At 39.3% G+C, this 17,360-nt stretch overlaps 1 protein-coding gene, 1 long non-coding RNA gene and 1 pseudogene across 5 annotated transcripts; all 3 read left to right on the forward strand.

Moving 5' to 3' along the window:
* The first annotated feature begins 3,252 nt into the window (after nt 1-3,252).
* Nucleotides 3,253-10,662, forward strand: LOC103440088 (disease resistance protein RPM1-like; annotated as a pseudogene).
* A 1,464-nt stretch (nt 10,663-12,126) lies between these two features.
* On the forward strand, nt 12,127-15,227 carry LOC114825804 (uncharacterized). Of its 3 annotated transcripts, none has more exons than XM_070824947.1 (7): nt 12,127-12,786; nt 13,063-13,227; nt 13,393-13,555; nt 13,669-14,622; nt 14,834-14,887; nt 14,994-15,072; nt 15,164-15,227. In XM_070824947.1, exons 1-4 carry the CDS (start codon nt 12,615-12,617, stop codon nt 13,733-13,735), a joined length of 567 nt encoding a protein of 188 aa, XP_070681048.1. In that variant the 5' UTR covers nt 12,127-12,614; the 3' UTR covers nt 13,736-14,622; nt 14,834-14,887; nt 14,994-15,072; nt 15,164-15,227. The 3 variants fall into 3 exon arrangements, with proteins under 3 accessions (XP_070681048.1, XP_070681049.1, XP_028960647.1); XM_070824948.1 differs by having other exon boundaries at nt 14,834-14,875; XM_029104814.2 differs by having other exon boundaries at nt 14,994-15,076; nt 15,164-15,200.
* A 7-nt stretch (nt 15,228-15,234) lies between these two features.
* On the forward strand, nt 15,235-17,261 carry LOC114826154 (uncharacterized). 2 transcript variants are annotated; one of them, XR_011582915.1, is made up of 6 exons: nt 15,235-15,376; nt 15,605-15,658; nt 15,746-15,804; nt 16,337-16,387; nt 16,463-16,525; nt 16,767-17,261. It is a non-coding gene; the product is annotated as an uncharacterized lncRNA (long non-coding RNA). The 2 variants fall into 2 exon arrangements; XR_003775047.2 differs by lacking the exon at nt 16,337-16,387 and having other exon boundaries at nt 15,239-15,376.
* The last annotated feature ends 99 nt before the right edge of the window (nt 17,262-17,360 follow it).

Consider the following 17,360-nt stretch of genomic DNA (forward strand, 5'->3'; position numbering starts at 1 on the left):
TTTGTCCACAAGTAAAACATCCATTGTTGCCCCTCCTACACTCCCCAAAATGTCAATTATTACACCTGCGACATAAGGGAGCACCAGGTCCACCTGAACCACCATAATCTCTCTGCCTCTAGAGGCCCTAAGTTCCAGAGCCAAAGAAATTATGGTGGTTCAGATGGACCTGGTGCTCCCTTATGTCGCAGGTGTAATAATCGGCATTTTGGGGAGTGTAGGAAGGGCAACAATGGATGTAGGCAATTCCTCAGGGAAAACATCTGGAAAATATATGACCACACGAACATCCTCCACACTACTAGGGGCATCATCATTCAACACCACATTCAATCAATACTCTAGCAAAATGACCATGAATATTTAACGTACCCATGATTAAATCTGGATTATTATGGGCATCTTGCAGTGACATGTTGTGGATACGTGCCTGGTTCTGCCAGATAAAGAGGTGGAGTTTGTTATTAATCTACTTCCAGGTATGAATCTCATATCCTTAACTCCTTATAGAATGGCTCATGCTGAGTTAAGGGAATTAAAAGTGCAGTTACAAGAGTTAGTGAGTTTGAAGTTTTGCCCAGTTTCCAGCGCCGGCGACGGTCTCCGGAGCTGGAGGTAGGAGGTGAAGGAATATTCCGTCAAGTATGACGGAATATTCTCACGCCGTCAATTATGATTGACGGTTACCGTTAGGATTTAACGGAATATTCCTGACGCCGTTGAAGGATCCGTCAGGATCCCCTGCGCGTGGCGGCGCGTGCGGGGTCAAAAAATTATTTTGAAAATTTGGCACTCCCAGGATGGATGACCCACTGGGAAGTTGCTCGTGAGTTCCCAAAAATAAAACCGTGAGGGAATGGTAAGCCCAAAGCGGACAATATCGTACTATGGTGGTGGAACGGGCACGAGATGTGGTGGACCCGGACCGGGATGTGACACCTAACCTATTCAACTTTCTAGCCGCAGTTATTTAGGTATTATTATTCACGTGTCAATCGTATTTTTTTCTCATGTGGCACATTGATGACGACCACATCAGCAAAAAGGTGAAACACACATTTATTATGTCATCACTTAACGGTTAATTTGACAAATTAATTAATGGAGGTATGACATTACAACGAATTCGTAAGTTAATGTATGACATTATAATGTTCAAAAGATGAAACATGAGTTTGTTATATGACCCAAATTTGAGGTGGTAAATGTAATTTACCCTTTGTTTGTTTGTTTATTTATTTATTTATTTATTTTGTTTTATGTCAAGTTAACAGTGTTTAATTTGGCGTTAGTTTGTAGGACACTTGTCAGCAAAGAATGCCGGCAGAGGGTGAGCAAAGGAAACTTGGGGCACAGCGAATCTGAGCTCGTTTGTTTAGTGTTACACTCTTAGTTGTTAACCTGACCTATTGCTACTACATCGCAATTCCTAGCTCAGCTATTACGATTGCATTGTTAACCATCTCTCTAGCTCGAATTCTCATTTCTTGTCGTAGGGATAAGAGCGAATTAATCCGCTCATATATCAGCCAAATCTATAATATAAACCAGCACTGATTAATTACTGAAATTGAATCAGAAATATGATTACTTGATGGATTACACAATTAAATTAATTGAGAGCGGGCTTAGAACTAGTCAATGGTTGTTATCACGTCACTTTCAAATTTCAATCACCATGTATTATACAACGGACAAGGATTGTCTGCCCTCCCGTGCCCTTCTGTTTTGTGTGATCACGGTTAAGCCATGTCAACATTTTATATTGTTTTTTTATAGAGATAATAAGACAAAAATGAATAGTAATATAAAATATTGACGTGGCTTAACCGTGACCACACAAACAGAAGGGCATGAGAAGTCACCAGAAGTGGGAGGGCAGACAATCCTTGTTCTTATACAACATATATTAGCCAAAAGACAAATGTTGACATCTCCTTCCAATCTAGAAAGTCGTCTGCAACCTAACCAATTGTTTATCATATAGAGCACAAATCATAGATTTTCTGTACATGTAATACGCCTGCCAAAGATACAAAATGGCAGAATCAGTTGTATGCTTTGTGGCCAAAGATAGAAAATGGCAGAATCACTCCAAGCAATGAAATTGCATATATGAGTAAAAGAAGTTCGTGAATAACGAGTGGGAAAAAAAAAACACATTCGCCCGTTTAAGGGGGGCAAGGGCAAGGCAATGAAATCATTTTTACTATTTACTCTAAACAGTAATTGCATTAGTATAAGTCCACCCATTTAAGAGGAAGAAGGGTAAGAGCAAGGACGATTACCATGCTGATCGCTTGCCCGCTGACCCAAGTTTAGGCTTATTTTGCTCAGGCATTTGGACGGACTTTGCATGGCCCACAATTGCCTTTGCAAAATTGGACCACTAGACGTGATTAAATGGGTTGAAGGACACGTTTGAGTCATTGCCCTTGCCTTCAACCAACTGGTGAACATGCTCTTTAAGTCAAGAAATTACTGTAAAAAGAGGTGGAATAATCCCCATAACTAATATTGTGATGTGGTGGAGTATCTTTATTTATTTATGTAATCTTGGAATTGTTACAAGCTGTACGTAAGAATTTTTGAACTGATAATTTGAAAGGCTTCACGAATCATAGGCCTACCAACTACAAAATGGTGGTTGTTTTGTTACTTTTTAAAAGGAGACTTGGGGAGGTGTGAATGCAAAACCAGAGACAACCCGTTGACTTTGTTAAGGGCAAAGCATGCAATTTGCTAGTCAATCCCAGTTGGTGGCAATGGTTCGTTTGGAGTTTAGATCTGTGGTGCACAAGTTTCCCCTGCTCACTCTCCGTCCGCATACTTCTGCTGACAGTGTTATAGGACACTTGTCAGCAGAGGATGCAAGCACAGGAAACTTCAGCGCAGTGGATCTGAACTCGTTAATTTGGCTTTACTTGTTGACCTGACCTATTGCTACAATATTGCAATTCCCAGCTCAACTATTACGATCACATTGCTAACCACCTTTCTAACTCGAATTCTCATTTCCGGCCGTAGGGATAAGAGCTAATTAATTCGCTCATATAGCAGCCAAATCCACGGTATAAACCAGGTCTGATTAATTAATGAAATTGAATCAGAACAAGTCTGCAAAGACTGCAATATGATTAATTGATGGATTACACAATTAAATTAATTGAGAGCTGGCTTAGACGTAGTCAATGGTTGTTATCACATCACTGTCAAAATTTCAATCAGCATGTCTAAAGCTAAAAAGAAAGGTATCTGAACATTTCAATTCATCAATTCTCCCAATTTGCTTCATTGTTGCTGCTTTTCTTGATACCAAAGCCATCTGTATCACAGCATTCAATTTGCTCCTGCTTCTTGCTTCTTGTTGTTTTCAGATTTCGTTTCTCTACCCTTGATTCCCAATTTCCTTTGTTTTTCTCAGAGCAACTGTTTGCTCACCCAAACCAAACAGCTAGCATATGGTTTGGGGTTGGTGGATGCTCATATTATATGGCAGAACAAATTGTATGCTTTGTGATCGACAAGTTGATTCAACTACTCACCACCACAGAGGCAAACCTTTCAAGAGAAGTACGCAAAGAAGTTAGTTTCATCAGAGGTGAGCTACAGACCATCGGATCATTCCTCAAGGACGCAGATGCTAAGGCGGCAGCAGATGGAGAGAGGACGAATGACTGTGTCAAAACTTGGGTCAATCAAGTAAGAGAAGCAGCTTTTTGCATTGAAGATGTTATTGATGAATATTTGCTCCGTATCACACGGCATCGTCAACACCATAGATTCATTCGTTTTTTCCATAAAATTATCCGGTTGGTTAAAAAAATGAACTTACCCGATGGGATAGTTTCAGAAGTTGACGATATAAAACGATTGGTTCATGACATAAAGGAGAGAAGTGTAAGATACGAATTCAGTTCCACAGACCAGCAAGGTCAAGATAATGGCGAAAAGACTCTTCCGTGGCATGACCCTCGAGTGGATTCCCTTTTCATTGAGGAAGCTGAAGTTGTGGGGATTGAGTCTGACAGAGAAAAGCTAACTGATTTGTTGGTAGGAGGAACGCCGAGACGTGAAGTGATATCAGTGGTTGGCATGGGAGGACTTGGGAAAACCACTCTTGCCAAGAAAGTTTATGACAATCAGACGGAGATGGCGCACTTTGATTGCTACGCTTGGATTACGGTGTCCCAGACATACAGGGTGGAGGATCTTCTAAGGACTGTAATCAAAATGTTTTATAATTCAAGGAAGGAGAATTTCCCAGAGGAAATTGAAACAATGGATGCGGAGTCCCTGATCAGAAAATCAAGAGAGTATTTGCAGCAAAAGAGGTATGTTGTTGTGTTTGATGATGTGTGGAAAATAGATTTTTGGGGGGCTATAGAACATGCTTTACCGGATAATAAAGGGGGACGAATAATGATTACTACAAGGATTCAAGATGTTGCCGATTTTTGCAAAAAATCTTGTTTTGTTCATGTCCATCACTTGCAACCTCTGTCTCCAAACAAGGCATGGGAATTGTTTTGTAGAAAGGCATTTCAGTTTGAATTGGAGGGAAATTGTCCTCCAGAGTTAAAAGATATGTCACAGGAAATCGTTAGAAAGTGTGAAGGACTGCCTTTGGCAATTGTTTGCATAGGTGGTCTGCTGTCAACGAAAGTTAAAGTGGTGTCTGAATGGCAGAAGTTATACAATAGCTTAAGTTCAGAGTTGGAAAGCAATCCCCATCTTACAAGCCTCACAAGAATCATATCCCTCAGCTATCACCACCTACCATATTACCTCAAATCATGCCTCTTGTACTTTGGCATCTTTCCAGAGGACTACTCAATTAATTGCGTAAGATTGATTCGGTTGTGGATTGCTGAAGGGTTTGTAAAATTGAAGAAGGGCAAGACACTGGAAGAGGTTGGAGAGGAATACTTGACTGAGCTAATTCACAGAAGCCTGGTTCAAGTGTCAGAAGTTTACATTGATGGAAAAGCTCGAAGTTGTAGAGTTCATGATCTTTTGCTAGAAGTGCTCCTTAAAAAGGGTGTGGATTCAAGCTTCTGTCATGTGCTATCAGAATTTGAGTTCACTTCTGAATCAACAATTCGACGTCTCTCAATCGACAGCAGTCCATCTGATGCCTTGCGAAGCATTAGAGAGTCTCAAATTCGCTCTGTATTTACTTTCAACCAAGAAGAATGGCCCGAGTCTTTTCTCATTACGTTGAGTGGAAACTTCAAACTTCTGAAAGTATTGGATTTCATGGATGCTCCAATCAATCAACTTCCGAAATATATGGGGGATTTGTATCTCTTGACGTACTTAAGCCTGAGGAATACAAAGGTGGAGTTGCTTCCAGACTCCATAGGCAATCTGCTAAATTTAGAAACGCTGGATCTAAAACAGTCTTTGGTGTATGATATATTGAGAGACCTAACCCAGTCACAATTTAGTTACAACAGTAAATAGTTAGTTGTGGTATTTGTGTAATTAGTTGTAGAAGATAAGGTCACTTATGTAAAGAGTCTTAGTGACTATATATATCTCAATGTACTATCAGTTAAAATATAATGAGAAATATCTTCTTCAACATTTCTACATGGTATCAGAGAACTTTGAGCAGTGGTTTGAAAAAGACCAAAACCTCTTGATTTGGCTCAACTCGACTTTATCCGAAGATCTCATTCCCTTCACGGTAGGGGTGTCCACATCTCGAGAACTTTGGCAGAAGCTTGAACAACGCTTTGGTGGCGTCTCTGAAGCTCACATTCACCAGCTTCGTTCTCGTCTTCAATTGATTCAAAAAGGATCTCAATCGATCTCGGAATATCTACAGCAAATCAAGGAAATTTCGGATTCTCTCAATGCTGCTGGCGCCACTGTATCTGATCGTGATCTCATTGCCGCAACGCTTCACGGTCTTCCTGATGAATTTGAGTCCTTTATTGACTCCATCATGCTGCGGTTGTCTTCTACTTCTCTTGATGAATTGCATGGTCTGTTGCTGACCAAAGAGCTTTCCCTGGCTCGTCGCAAGCACACTCTGTCTCCCACTGCTACGGAGCCCTTTCAAGCTTTCTCTGTTCAGTCTCAAGCACCTTTGCTCCCAACGCCTTTTTCGCAGGCTTTTGCTGCATATAGTCAGCCTCTTCAATCTTCTTCTCGGTATAATTCTAACAGAGGCCGGAACAATCGCAATTTTTTCCGAGGCAATCGAAATGTCAGTAATTCACAAGTCAGCCTCGTACCTTTCATCAAGGCTCCCGATCTAACAACCAAGGTTCTTCATCAAATCATAAGAACACCTGTCAAATATGTGGTTCCACCAGCCACGAAGCAATTGATTGTTTTGATAGGATGAATCCTGAGATCTTTGGCCGGGTGCCACCAGCCAAACTTGCTGCTCTTTGTGCTCACTACTCATCCAAACCATCCCCATCTTGGCTATTGGATTCTGGAGCCACCTCACATATCACGAATGACATTGCAAATCTCTCTGTTGCCTCTCCTTACACTGGTGAAGACAAGGTCTATATAGGAGATGGTAAAGGTCTGCCTATTCACAATATTGGTATCTCTTCTTTAGATACATCTCATACTTCCTTCAAGTTGCGTAATGTCTTACATGTACCTGCTATGAAACACAACTTATTATCTGCCTATCAATTTTTAAAAGATAATAATTGTGCCTTGACTCTTGACCCTGATGGATCCACTGTAAAGGATCGAGTTTCGGGGAAGACGCTTTTGCGGGGACGAGTTGAAGATGGCTTATATCCTCTTCAAGGCTCTAGTCATCCCACCTCCTCATCACCCTCGGCTTTAATAAGTGTCAAAGCTCCTGTCCAAATTTGGCACCGAAGATTGGGTCATCCATCTTCCTCTATTTTTCGCAAGGTTCTTTCAGGAAATAAGCTTGTCGTGCAAGGCAAACCTGCTGGTGATCTTTTCTGCTCAGATTGTGCTTTAGCTAAGAGTCACAAGCTTCCTTTTGGTTCTGCCAGTTCTACAAGTACTCACAGTCTGCAACTACTACACTGTGATATTTGGGGTCCTGCCTCCATCACTTCTCCTAGTGGCTTTAAGTACTACTTGTTGCTTGTAGATGATTTCAGTAGATATAGTTGGTTATTTCCATTAAAGGCAAAATCTGATGCCTATTCTACTTTTGTTGTATTCAAACAATATGTAGAAAATCTCCTTGGAAATAAAATCAAAATTTTGCAGTCAGATTCAGGGGGTGAATTCATTGGTGCTCAGTTTGAGTCTTTTCTTCACACTCATGGTATTATTCATCGTTTAACCTGTCCTCACACTCCTGAACAAAATGGCTGTGCTGAAAGAAAACACCGCCATATTGTGGAAACTGCCCGCACATTACTGGTTGCTTCTAATGTTCCACATCTTTATTGGGTGGAAGCTTTTTCCACGGCTGTGTATCTTATTAACAGGTTGCCAATCTCTGGCCTCTCTACATCTCCTTGGGAATTACTCTTCTTCAAGCCACCTGATTACTCCAGACTCAAAGTCTTTGGCTGTCGATGTTTCCCGTGGCTCAAACCTTATACTCATTCCTAGCTGGACGCTAAAAGCAAAAGCTGTGTGTTTCTGGGGTACAGTTTACAGCACAAAGGTTATAGATGCCTTGATCCAGTCACTAATCGTCTCTACATTTCCAGACATGTGCAGTTTGATGAAGCCACATATCCTTTTCAGTCTTCTCCTACCATCCCTGGTCTGTCTTCAGACTCTGTTACCGCTCCCATTGATCTGCAGTTCTCCGTTTCTCAACATCCTGGTGTTCTTCCTGGCCCTTTGGTTCCAGATTCAAGTCTACACGTTGGCCATACTCCAGAGTCCATTTCTCCTACTGCTGCTCCAAGTACAGATTCTCTGAATAATGCATCTGTATCTTCTCCTGCAACAACTATGTCCCTGCCCCCTTCCAATACTCACCCCATGCTCACTCGCTCCAAAGCTGGTATCTTCAAGCCCAAAGTTTATGCAGCTACCAAACATCCTCTTCCATCTGCTATTGACTTTATTCCATCTACATATCTGCAAGCATCCAAACATGCTCATTGGAGATCTGCCATGCAAGATGAGTTTAATGCATTACAATCAACAGGCACCTGGACCCTTGTTCCTCCATCTTCCTCCTACAATGTGGTTGGCTGCAAGTGGGTGTTCCGAATCAAGAAGAAACCTGATGGTTCTGTTGAGCGCTTTAAAGCTCGTTTAGTTGCAAAGGGGTATCATCAACAGGAAGGTATCGATTTTCAAGAGACCTTCAGTCCTGTGGCTAAACCAGTCACCATTAGAATCCTTTTGTCTCTTGCTGTGCAGTTCAATTGGTTTCTAAATCAGTTAGACATCAGTAATGCCTTTCTTCATGGTGATTTGAAGGAAGATGTGTACATGCAGCAGCCTCCCGGTTTCTCTGATCCTTCTATGCCGCATCATGTCTGCAAATTAAGGAAATCCCTTTATGGTCTCAAACAAGCCCCTCGGGCTTGGTTTGACAAACTGTTTCAAGCTCTTCTTCAGCTTGGTTTTCAGCAATCTTCCTCAGATGCTTCCTTATTTGTTCTCCCTGGTCCTACTCCTGTCATGGTGCTTGTGTATGTAGATGATATATTAGTCACTGGACCTGACTCTTCCTTATGCAGTCTCTTCATTCAAAATCTCGGTACTATTTTTCCAGTCAAGGATTTGGGTCCACTACACTACTTCCTGGGTTTAGAAATTCATAGATCTTCCACAGGTCTCTTCCTCCATCAAACAAAGTATTTACTTGATCTTCTCCGGAAAACTAATATGGCTGGTGCGAAGCCTTGCTGCACTCCCCTTGGCTCTAACAAATTGGATCACAGTGGTCCTCTTTTCTCTCATCCCACTGAGTATCGTTCCATTGTTGGTGGTTTACAGTATTTGACATGGACACGTCCAGATATTTCGTTTGCTGTGAATCAAATCTGTCAGTTCATGCATGCTCCTCGAGACCAACACATGCAAGCTGCCAAACGGATTCTTCGTTATCTCAAGGGTACTGTCTCTGAAGGTCTATGGTTCAGAAAGGGTACCACTAATCTCACAGCCTTCTCCGATGCAGACTGGGCTGGCTGTCTCTTTGATCGCCGTTCTACTAGTGGTTACAATGTCTTTCTCGGATCCAATCTTATCAGTTGGAGTGCCAAGAAACAGGCTACTGTGGCACGGTCCTCCACAGAGGCGGAATACAGATCTCTAGCCCACACTGCAGCTGAACTGACTTGGATCTGTAAAAATTTTCGTGACCTTGGTTTTCCTCTCTCTCAGGCTCCCACTCTCTGGTGTGATAACATTTCAGCCATCTCTCTTGCTTCTAATCCGGTCTTTCATGCCCGAACTAAACATGTGGAGATTGACTATCATTATATTCGTGAGTTGGTCTTAGCTAATCTCATCAAGGTTCACTTTGTTTGTAGTCAGGATCAGCTTGCTGACATACACACCAAGTCTATGTCCAAAAGTCGTTTTGCTGCTCTCAAGTCCAAGCTTCCTCTTGTTTCTTCAATTGATCCCAAGCTCAGCTTGCGGGGGTGTATTGAGAGACCTAACCCAGTCACAATTTAGTTACAACAGTAAATAGTTAGTTGTGGTATTTGTGTAATTAGTTGTAGAAGATAAGGTCACTTATGTAAAGAGTCTTAGTGACTATATATATCTCAATGTACTGTCAGTTAAAATATAATGAGAAATATCTTCTTCAACATTTCTACATGATATACCAGCCAAGATTAATAAGCTTGTTAAGCTGCGGCATCTTTTGGCCTACTATCGTGACTATAACATGGGTTTTTGCGTGAATATGGAAAGAGGAGTGAAGATTCATGAAGGTATTGGATGCTTACAAGCTTTACAAAAACCAGGCCAAGTGGAGGAATCAAACTAATCAAAGAACTGGGAATGTTAAGGCAGCTGCGGAAGTTAGGCCTAAACAACTTGAAAGAGGAAGATGGAAGGGCTCTGTGCGCTTCTATTGACAAGATGAATCACCTTGAATGTCTAGATTTAACTGCTACAAGTGAAGATGAAGTCCTTGATCTAGAATCCATTTCAACTCCACCAGAATTTATTCGGTCTCTGTACTTGAGGGGGCGTTTAGAGCAGTTGCCAAGTTGGATTTCAAATCTTCAACACCTCGTCAAATTGGGGATTTATCTGTCAAGGTTGAGAGATTCCCCCTTGAAAGCCCTTCAAAATCTACCTAATTTGTTGGATCTTCGTTTGGGACAAATGGGATATGATGGCGGGCAGCTGCATTTTGAGGGAGGAGGATTTCAGAAACTTAGGGAGCTAAAACTCGGGGAAATGGAGGGACTAAATTCACTGATCATAGACAATGGGGTTATGCCTCTTCTCCAAGAGTTCCACATTGGACCCTGCCCACAACTGAAGGAGGTGCCATCTGGCCTCCACCATCTCCGAAATCTGAGATATCTTTGGATTTATGGCATGCCGAAGGAGTTTGCACGACAAATGGATCCAAATAATGACCCACAGTATTGGATTGTTAGACATATACGACATGTTGTTTTTAGTTACATGTCTGGCCTGAGATTAGGCGAATAAGAACTCCACTCCCTGTATGATTCCGGCTTTTCATTTTGGTCGAATGCCTGACTCCAACTTGTCAAAAATATTGGTGGGGGGGGGGGGGGGGCGGGGTTAGCTCTGCTATCCTTGTTTATGTGTGGTGTGGTCTTCTTAGCATTTTCCTTGTAATTTTATTGGTGGTTATAATAAATTTTTTTATTATTAAAAATTAAAATAAAAAGCTATCATCACCTCAAACTCGAAATGCTCAAATGACATGATAAAATTTCATTGATTTTTTTATGAATGAATCAAGTTTTTACAAGAGATAAGTGGCAACTATTTACCTCGTATCTTTGCTGTAAAAATGAATAAAAACCCTTCAAATTTTTGTGGGTCTTGTCCCTTGATCAACATTTCAATTAACTGAGAAAAGTAATAAGATTGAAGAACATGATTTAGTAAATTCAACTTAACCTATAGATCCAATTTTTTTTTCTATTTACCAATTCTTTACTATTTTATTTTCTTGATATTAATTTGTAGGATTGTGGATTTTAGAAATTTTGTTAACCAAAGGGTAGATTGTGAATTTTAGAAATGTGGAGTGTTGAGCCTTCTCCTTTTGCATATACATATTAAGTCAGCCACATATATTTAATATAGTTAAATATTCATGTTATGATATATTTGGAATACATAATATGCGTTTCTACATGTATCCTCGCATGCAAATGTAGAAAAATAATTCTTTATGGTTGTCAAATTTGATATACCAGTTTACATATAGAATTAAAATTCAAAAATAAATAAAATAAAATTTGCTTATTGGCTTATTTGGCTTGAATATTACAAAACTTGAGATTCTTATGTCATTTGGTCTGAATATTCTACAATTAACCGGCTCATAGTATCAAAATTCAACCGCCAAAGGTTTAAATGCATCCTATAAGTCTATAGTCTATACCCTTAAAACTCCCATTTAGTTAGGCACAACTAGGGTATAAAATATCGATGATATCAGAAATATCGGTAGTCCAAAAATATGGAAATTTCGATAGAAATATCGGAATATTATCGATATCGATAAAAATTGAATAAAAACCACGGAAATTGTAAGAAAAACTTGGAAATTTTTATTGAAACTTTGCAGGATGTTTATTTAGTTAATTATCTATTAGTTTATCACAAAAAAAATTAGAAGGAAATACATTGCATGATGGATTTAACTGATTTAAGTTGATTATATAGCGAGCTGACAAACATTGTGAGTATATAAAATATGTAGTAATTAATGAAAGAAGTTTAAACACACCATAATCATTTATATATAATGACTTAGTACAATATTTTACACTTCATACATTGCATGGTAAGATACATGAGTGACATAGTATCACATAGAGTTCCTATCAAGATCTAAAATATCGATGATATCGGAAATATCGGTAGTCCAAAAACACGGAAATTTCGATAAAAATATCGGAATAATATCGATATTTTAGACATTGGCACAACGAACGAAAATGTAAGGTGAGGGCCCATAAAACAAGCGTTTGGGGTAGAGGAATGGAGCCCACCATTTCAAAATTCTGAACCGGAGGAACATTTCTCTCAACCTTGGGCGCTAAGAAAGGTCCTCCTCCTCCTCTGTCTTCGTCGTCTTTCCTTTTGTTTCTGAGTTTGCCCTCCTAAAACCAACCGAAATTATCGCCCAAAACAAATATCCAATCTTCCATTTCTTCTTCTTCACATATCACAAATTTCAATTAAGGTTTCACATTAAGCTTTATCAAAATTTCTAAGTACATGCATACACATGTTTATATATAACCTCTCTCTCTCCTCATCTGTTTCGGAATTTTGATTTCCCGGGAAGGTTTCAAACCCGATCGTTTCGTCGGAAGTCCCGAAAGCTTTTTGAGAACGGGAGAATCAGCAATGGAATAAGACATTCCAGAATATTATGATATAAATTACTTTTAAAATTCGCTGGCTCATTTGCCTGAAAGCTGGTTCAGAGGGAGGGGGAGAGAGAGATGGACGAAGAAATGGTGGAGTTCGTTAGGGAGGCTTTCGAGGGGGGAGAAATTGACATGGACCATGAATTTGATGCGCCCAAGTTCTATGATTTCACCCAGCCGGAGACTGGTCGGGAGGCCGAGGAGGCGGAGGAATGGTTCCTGTCAGCAGGAGATTATCAGCCCTCGCGTAAGCGTTTTCAGAAACATTGGTTTGCTGTTCTCCTAGTCATGTCCCAAAACAACGAATTTTTTCATCATTTTCTATGCTTACCACATCAATTGATGATCGATTCTGCTAATTCATTTCAATATCTGTATGTTTAGTTCATGCATCTTAACTATATTACATTGTTTACGTGAACAAGTTAGAGATTAAGAGAATTATAATTATTTGTAATTTGATAAATTAACCACTAACTCTGTTTTCTCTTCGGTTAATTGTCCCTTGTTTTAAATCCATTAGCTTTCCTTGAAAAATTGTTGAATTGGCAAAAAGGGATTCATCCGGAACCTGTAAAAAACTCCGCCGAACCAAAAGACGTTGAAGAAGTTGAAGTTATCAGCTGTATTGACTCAAATAATTGCATGGAAGCGGAGGTCTCTGTAGTAGTAGACGATAATATTAGAGGTACATTTTCATTTTTTACTACTGTGTACTTCTGCATCATCTTCTCATTTCTTATTAAACTTTCGAGGCGATAATATTATTTATGTTTTCTAAATCGGCTTCGCATGAATTAGCATATGAAGTTGTTTCTTACCGTCATGCTTTATGGTGTTTCGACACGATTAGAACTCCCTATTCACATGGCTCAAGACACTCCAAGCGCTAAACCAAAGTCCCCGGGCAAGTCACCACCTCTATCAAGGAGTTCAACGCTAACGAAACCCACGGCAAGTCAGCTGACCAAGCAAAATCACCACCGAGAAGTTCACTCCAACCAGTTATTACGGAGGTGCTAATTTTTTTTGTCTCGGATGATATTTCTGTTGTCATCAATGTAGTTTTGGCTCTAATTGTTTGGTGTTTCCTCTAACTAGTGCCTTTTTCTGACTCTTGATTACACAGAGTGGCGAAAAAGCTCGGGAAACTTGATAAGAAATTGTTGGATATAAGTCAACAATCTGTGATTTAAATATATATATGCTAATAAACAATAAATGCAATAGGAATTAACAGAATATAAACTAGAATACGAATTATAAAAACAGACAACTTGAAGATCGAGGCTTGCGTACCGCAATGTCCTTGAAACAGAAATTTCGTCCCTACTCAGTGCTTGTAGTTCTACGGACGTCTGCTTCACCAGGATTCAACGATATAAGTCAGAAATTCCAGCACCGGAAAATTGACTTCTGGCGAATATTAATGTGGTTCTCTCATAAAGGATATTTATGATTGCAGGAGAAGATTTATGATTTTTATGTTTTCTAAATGTCATGCAGATGGATGTATATATAATGTGATTATACCTGTTCGCAACAGGTATGAGAAAGGGATGCATCTGTTGGGAGACATCTGCTGAAAATGGTGTTTTTGTTTCTGCGTTTTCACACTTCAGACTTCATGCTGAAAAGGGTGTTTTTGTTTCTGCGTTTTCACACTTCAGACTTCATCTGAAAAGATGAGTCTGTTGGTAAAAATAATTAATTAATTTAATTATTAGAGCCCAAGAGGCCCAAGGCCCATCTTTTGGGATTTAATTATATATTAATTATAATTAATTATATATATTAATTATCAATTAATTAATACATCCCTAAGCCCAACCTCAAAGGTGAGCCCAATTTTAGTCTCCAGGCCTATTACTCCAATCACTTTTTATAAAGGACAAAACCTTATAAAGTGATAAAATCTTTTGGAAATGGCCAATGTGGGACAAAGAAATTTCTACTCAAACTACTCAAATTTCCAACAATACCCTACATTTGAGTTGAAATTTCATTCAAACTCCAACAGAAATCACAGAATTCTCCGGCACCTACGAAAAGAATGAAGTTGGAGGCTGGCTATGTACGCAAGGTGCACTCGAACATTTTTTCATTTGATAGTTTTTGCATCTCTTATCTGTTTGATCTTTGTTGAATCGCGTACTTTATTATGATCGATATGAGGTTGTTACACTCAAGTTGAATAGCGTATTTAAACCACCCAGTTGTGATTAACGAGGTTCAATAGTTTATGAATCTTTCATAAGAATTTCTGAAGGGCTCTTTATACATTTGTGAAGCAGGTTGCTGAAAAACTCAAGCATCAACCTCTCTGGTTACACAAGGTGTCGAAAATGGTAACATACATTTTACGAAAACAAGGTTATGTGCTTTTGATCGTGAAAATAACATTTTAGTTTCATTCGAAGTAAGAGAAAAATAGTTTTTCTTCGTGGCGTGCAGGTCGGAGCTGATGCTGCCAGACCTAAAGTTACCGTTCCGAAGGAACCAAATTTGGAAACAGCAAATAGAGCACAAAGACGTAGGTACATTCACCTCTTGCATGATTTTGGTAAAATATTTTGTTTGGTGTATGAAAGTCTACCTAATGAGCTTATAACACTGATTTTCAGGTATAAGGTTAATGCCAAACCAGGAGAAGAATCAAAAGCAAGTTCATACTCCTTTTAATGCTCGAATTGAAATTGTTCATTACCCTTTCGAACACGTTCTAATTTATACGATCTTGAGATCTTTCGTTTCTTTGATATTTTGGTCTGCAGATTCACAGGGCTCCTCCATGGCCTAGCCCGAAAAAGAGCACAATTCCAGCAACAGAGTTTCAGGTAATCATAGAACATTGTACCGTATTTCCTTGGACTGTCTTTGCAAAGGAGAGAAACCTCGGCAAAGTTGCCCTAGTTAGTAGTTAGGCAGCGTGATTCGGATGAGATCAAAATACATAATACTTAACGACAAGGCCAGCCACTCCTACTGAAGTTTTCTCTTAGCAAAATGACTTGACTTGCGGTAACAAATGCACCTCATAATGTTCTTAATTTGATTGTCATTAGATGTTTCGCCTTCGGACATCAGCGTGAGTTATGCAACAGACATACGATCACCATGTAACCCTCTGAAACTTGTCCGATTATTTGAATTTGAACTTAATAATTTTTGTCAACTCTTACGACGAAATAATATTGTCACTGCAGGTAACAAATGGACCTGATTCTAGTTATTTATCAGAAAATGAAACTACAGAGATCTAAGGGTAACTATCTCTGCCTTTTAGCTTGTCAAATGAATCCCATCTTGTGTAATTTCTGTGTAGTTTTACCTTGCACTCATGGAATTTTTCCATCTTCAAATTTGATTTTTACTTTTAAGGTTAATAAGTTCAAAAAGGTCGTACCCAGTGCACAAGGCTCCCGCTTTACGCAGGGTCTGGGAGAGGTGAATGTCGGCTAGCCTTACCCCCATTTATGGAGAGGCTGCTCCCAAGTCTCGAACCCGAGACCTACCGCTCATGGGCGAAGGCACTTGCCATCGCACCAAGTGCGACCTCTTAAGGTTAATAAGTTCAATAGTAAAAAAAAAAAAAGCGATCACAAGCCAACAAAACTTCCTACTTTACGAAAGTCGAGAGAATGTCTATCGTATGCGGTATTACCCTTGCTTTGCAAAGAGCTTGTTTCCATAACTCAAACCCGTGACATTTCGCAAACAAATGAGTAATTTTTCCATTGCGTTAATGCTTGCCCTCAATAATTCCAATAACAAACTCTGCGTATGCCTTAAAGCAGGAGAAAAGAGGAATGGTTTATAAATGCGTAGCTTGCTCTCTTACAAATAAGGTTATCTAACTCAGCCTTTTTTTTTTAATTTTTTTATGTGCATAATCTTAATGCGATGCTTTAAATTGTATGCAGGAATTAAAGTTTGCAATCGACAAGAGATGCCTAAAGGAACCACCAGCAGATTCATTTAGTAAGGTAGGAGCAATATCTCAGTTCGCTAATTTTACATAAAAACTTGCATGCAATTTGAGATGAAGGTATTTCAAACAAAACATTTCATGTTATGTGAGTAAAAGTCCAACACATAGTGACGCATGATAAGCATGGAATATCACCACCTGACATCTGATTGCATGTAAGTTTCTATTGTCGTTTTAAATTTATTAAAGTTTTCAACTTTTAACTCCTCAATATCTTATTTTTTGACATTTTCCAGCTCTCCTTTGGATCCGAAGAACAGTATAATACAAAACCTCAGTCAAAAAGTGCCTTTGCCTGGTAAGATTAATCATTAATCTCTCTTCGTAACGTGATTAGTGAAACGCCTAAGAGACCAAGCTCCGAATTTGTTATATTAATACAAGATTGATTGCTCCCACTAATTGAAATAAGGCCACAAAAGTGAACAGACCAAAGCTCCTTTCAGCAAGATCATGAGGTAAATTATAAGTTTATATCACTTTGTATTTTGAGGGCGATCTTTGGCGCAACTGAAAAGTTGCTCCATATCGAAAAGTCGCAAGTTTGAGTCGTGAAAATAGTTTTCTTGTAAAACAAGAGTAAGACTGCGTACGGTAGACGTTCTCCTCCCAACCCTCACAAAGTAGAAAGATTTATTGGGTTGGGGTCGCTCTTTTTATATCATCTAGTATTTTCTTTGTGGCGTATTAATTTTGTTGACGAAGTAATCTAACTAAATTGAATTCTTTTTAATACATAGGGCTCATAGTCTCGTAGCATTATATGGTTAACAAACGAGCTTCAAAACGATGAAAATGACAGGATGTCACGAAAGAAAAATAGGTGGTTA

This window comes from Malus domestica, chromosome 07 (assembly GCF_042453785.1).
Source record: "Malus domestica chromosome 07, GDT2T_hap1".
Lineage (NCBI taxonomy): Eukaryota > Viridiplantae > Streptophyta > Magnoliopsida > Rosales > Rosaceae > Malus > Malus domestica.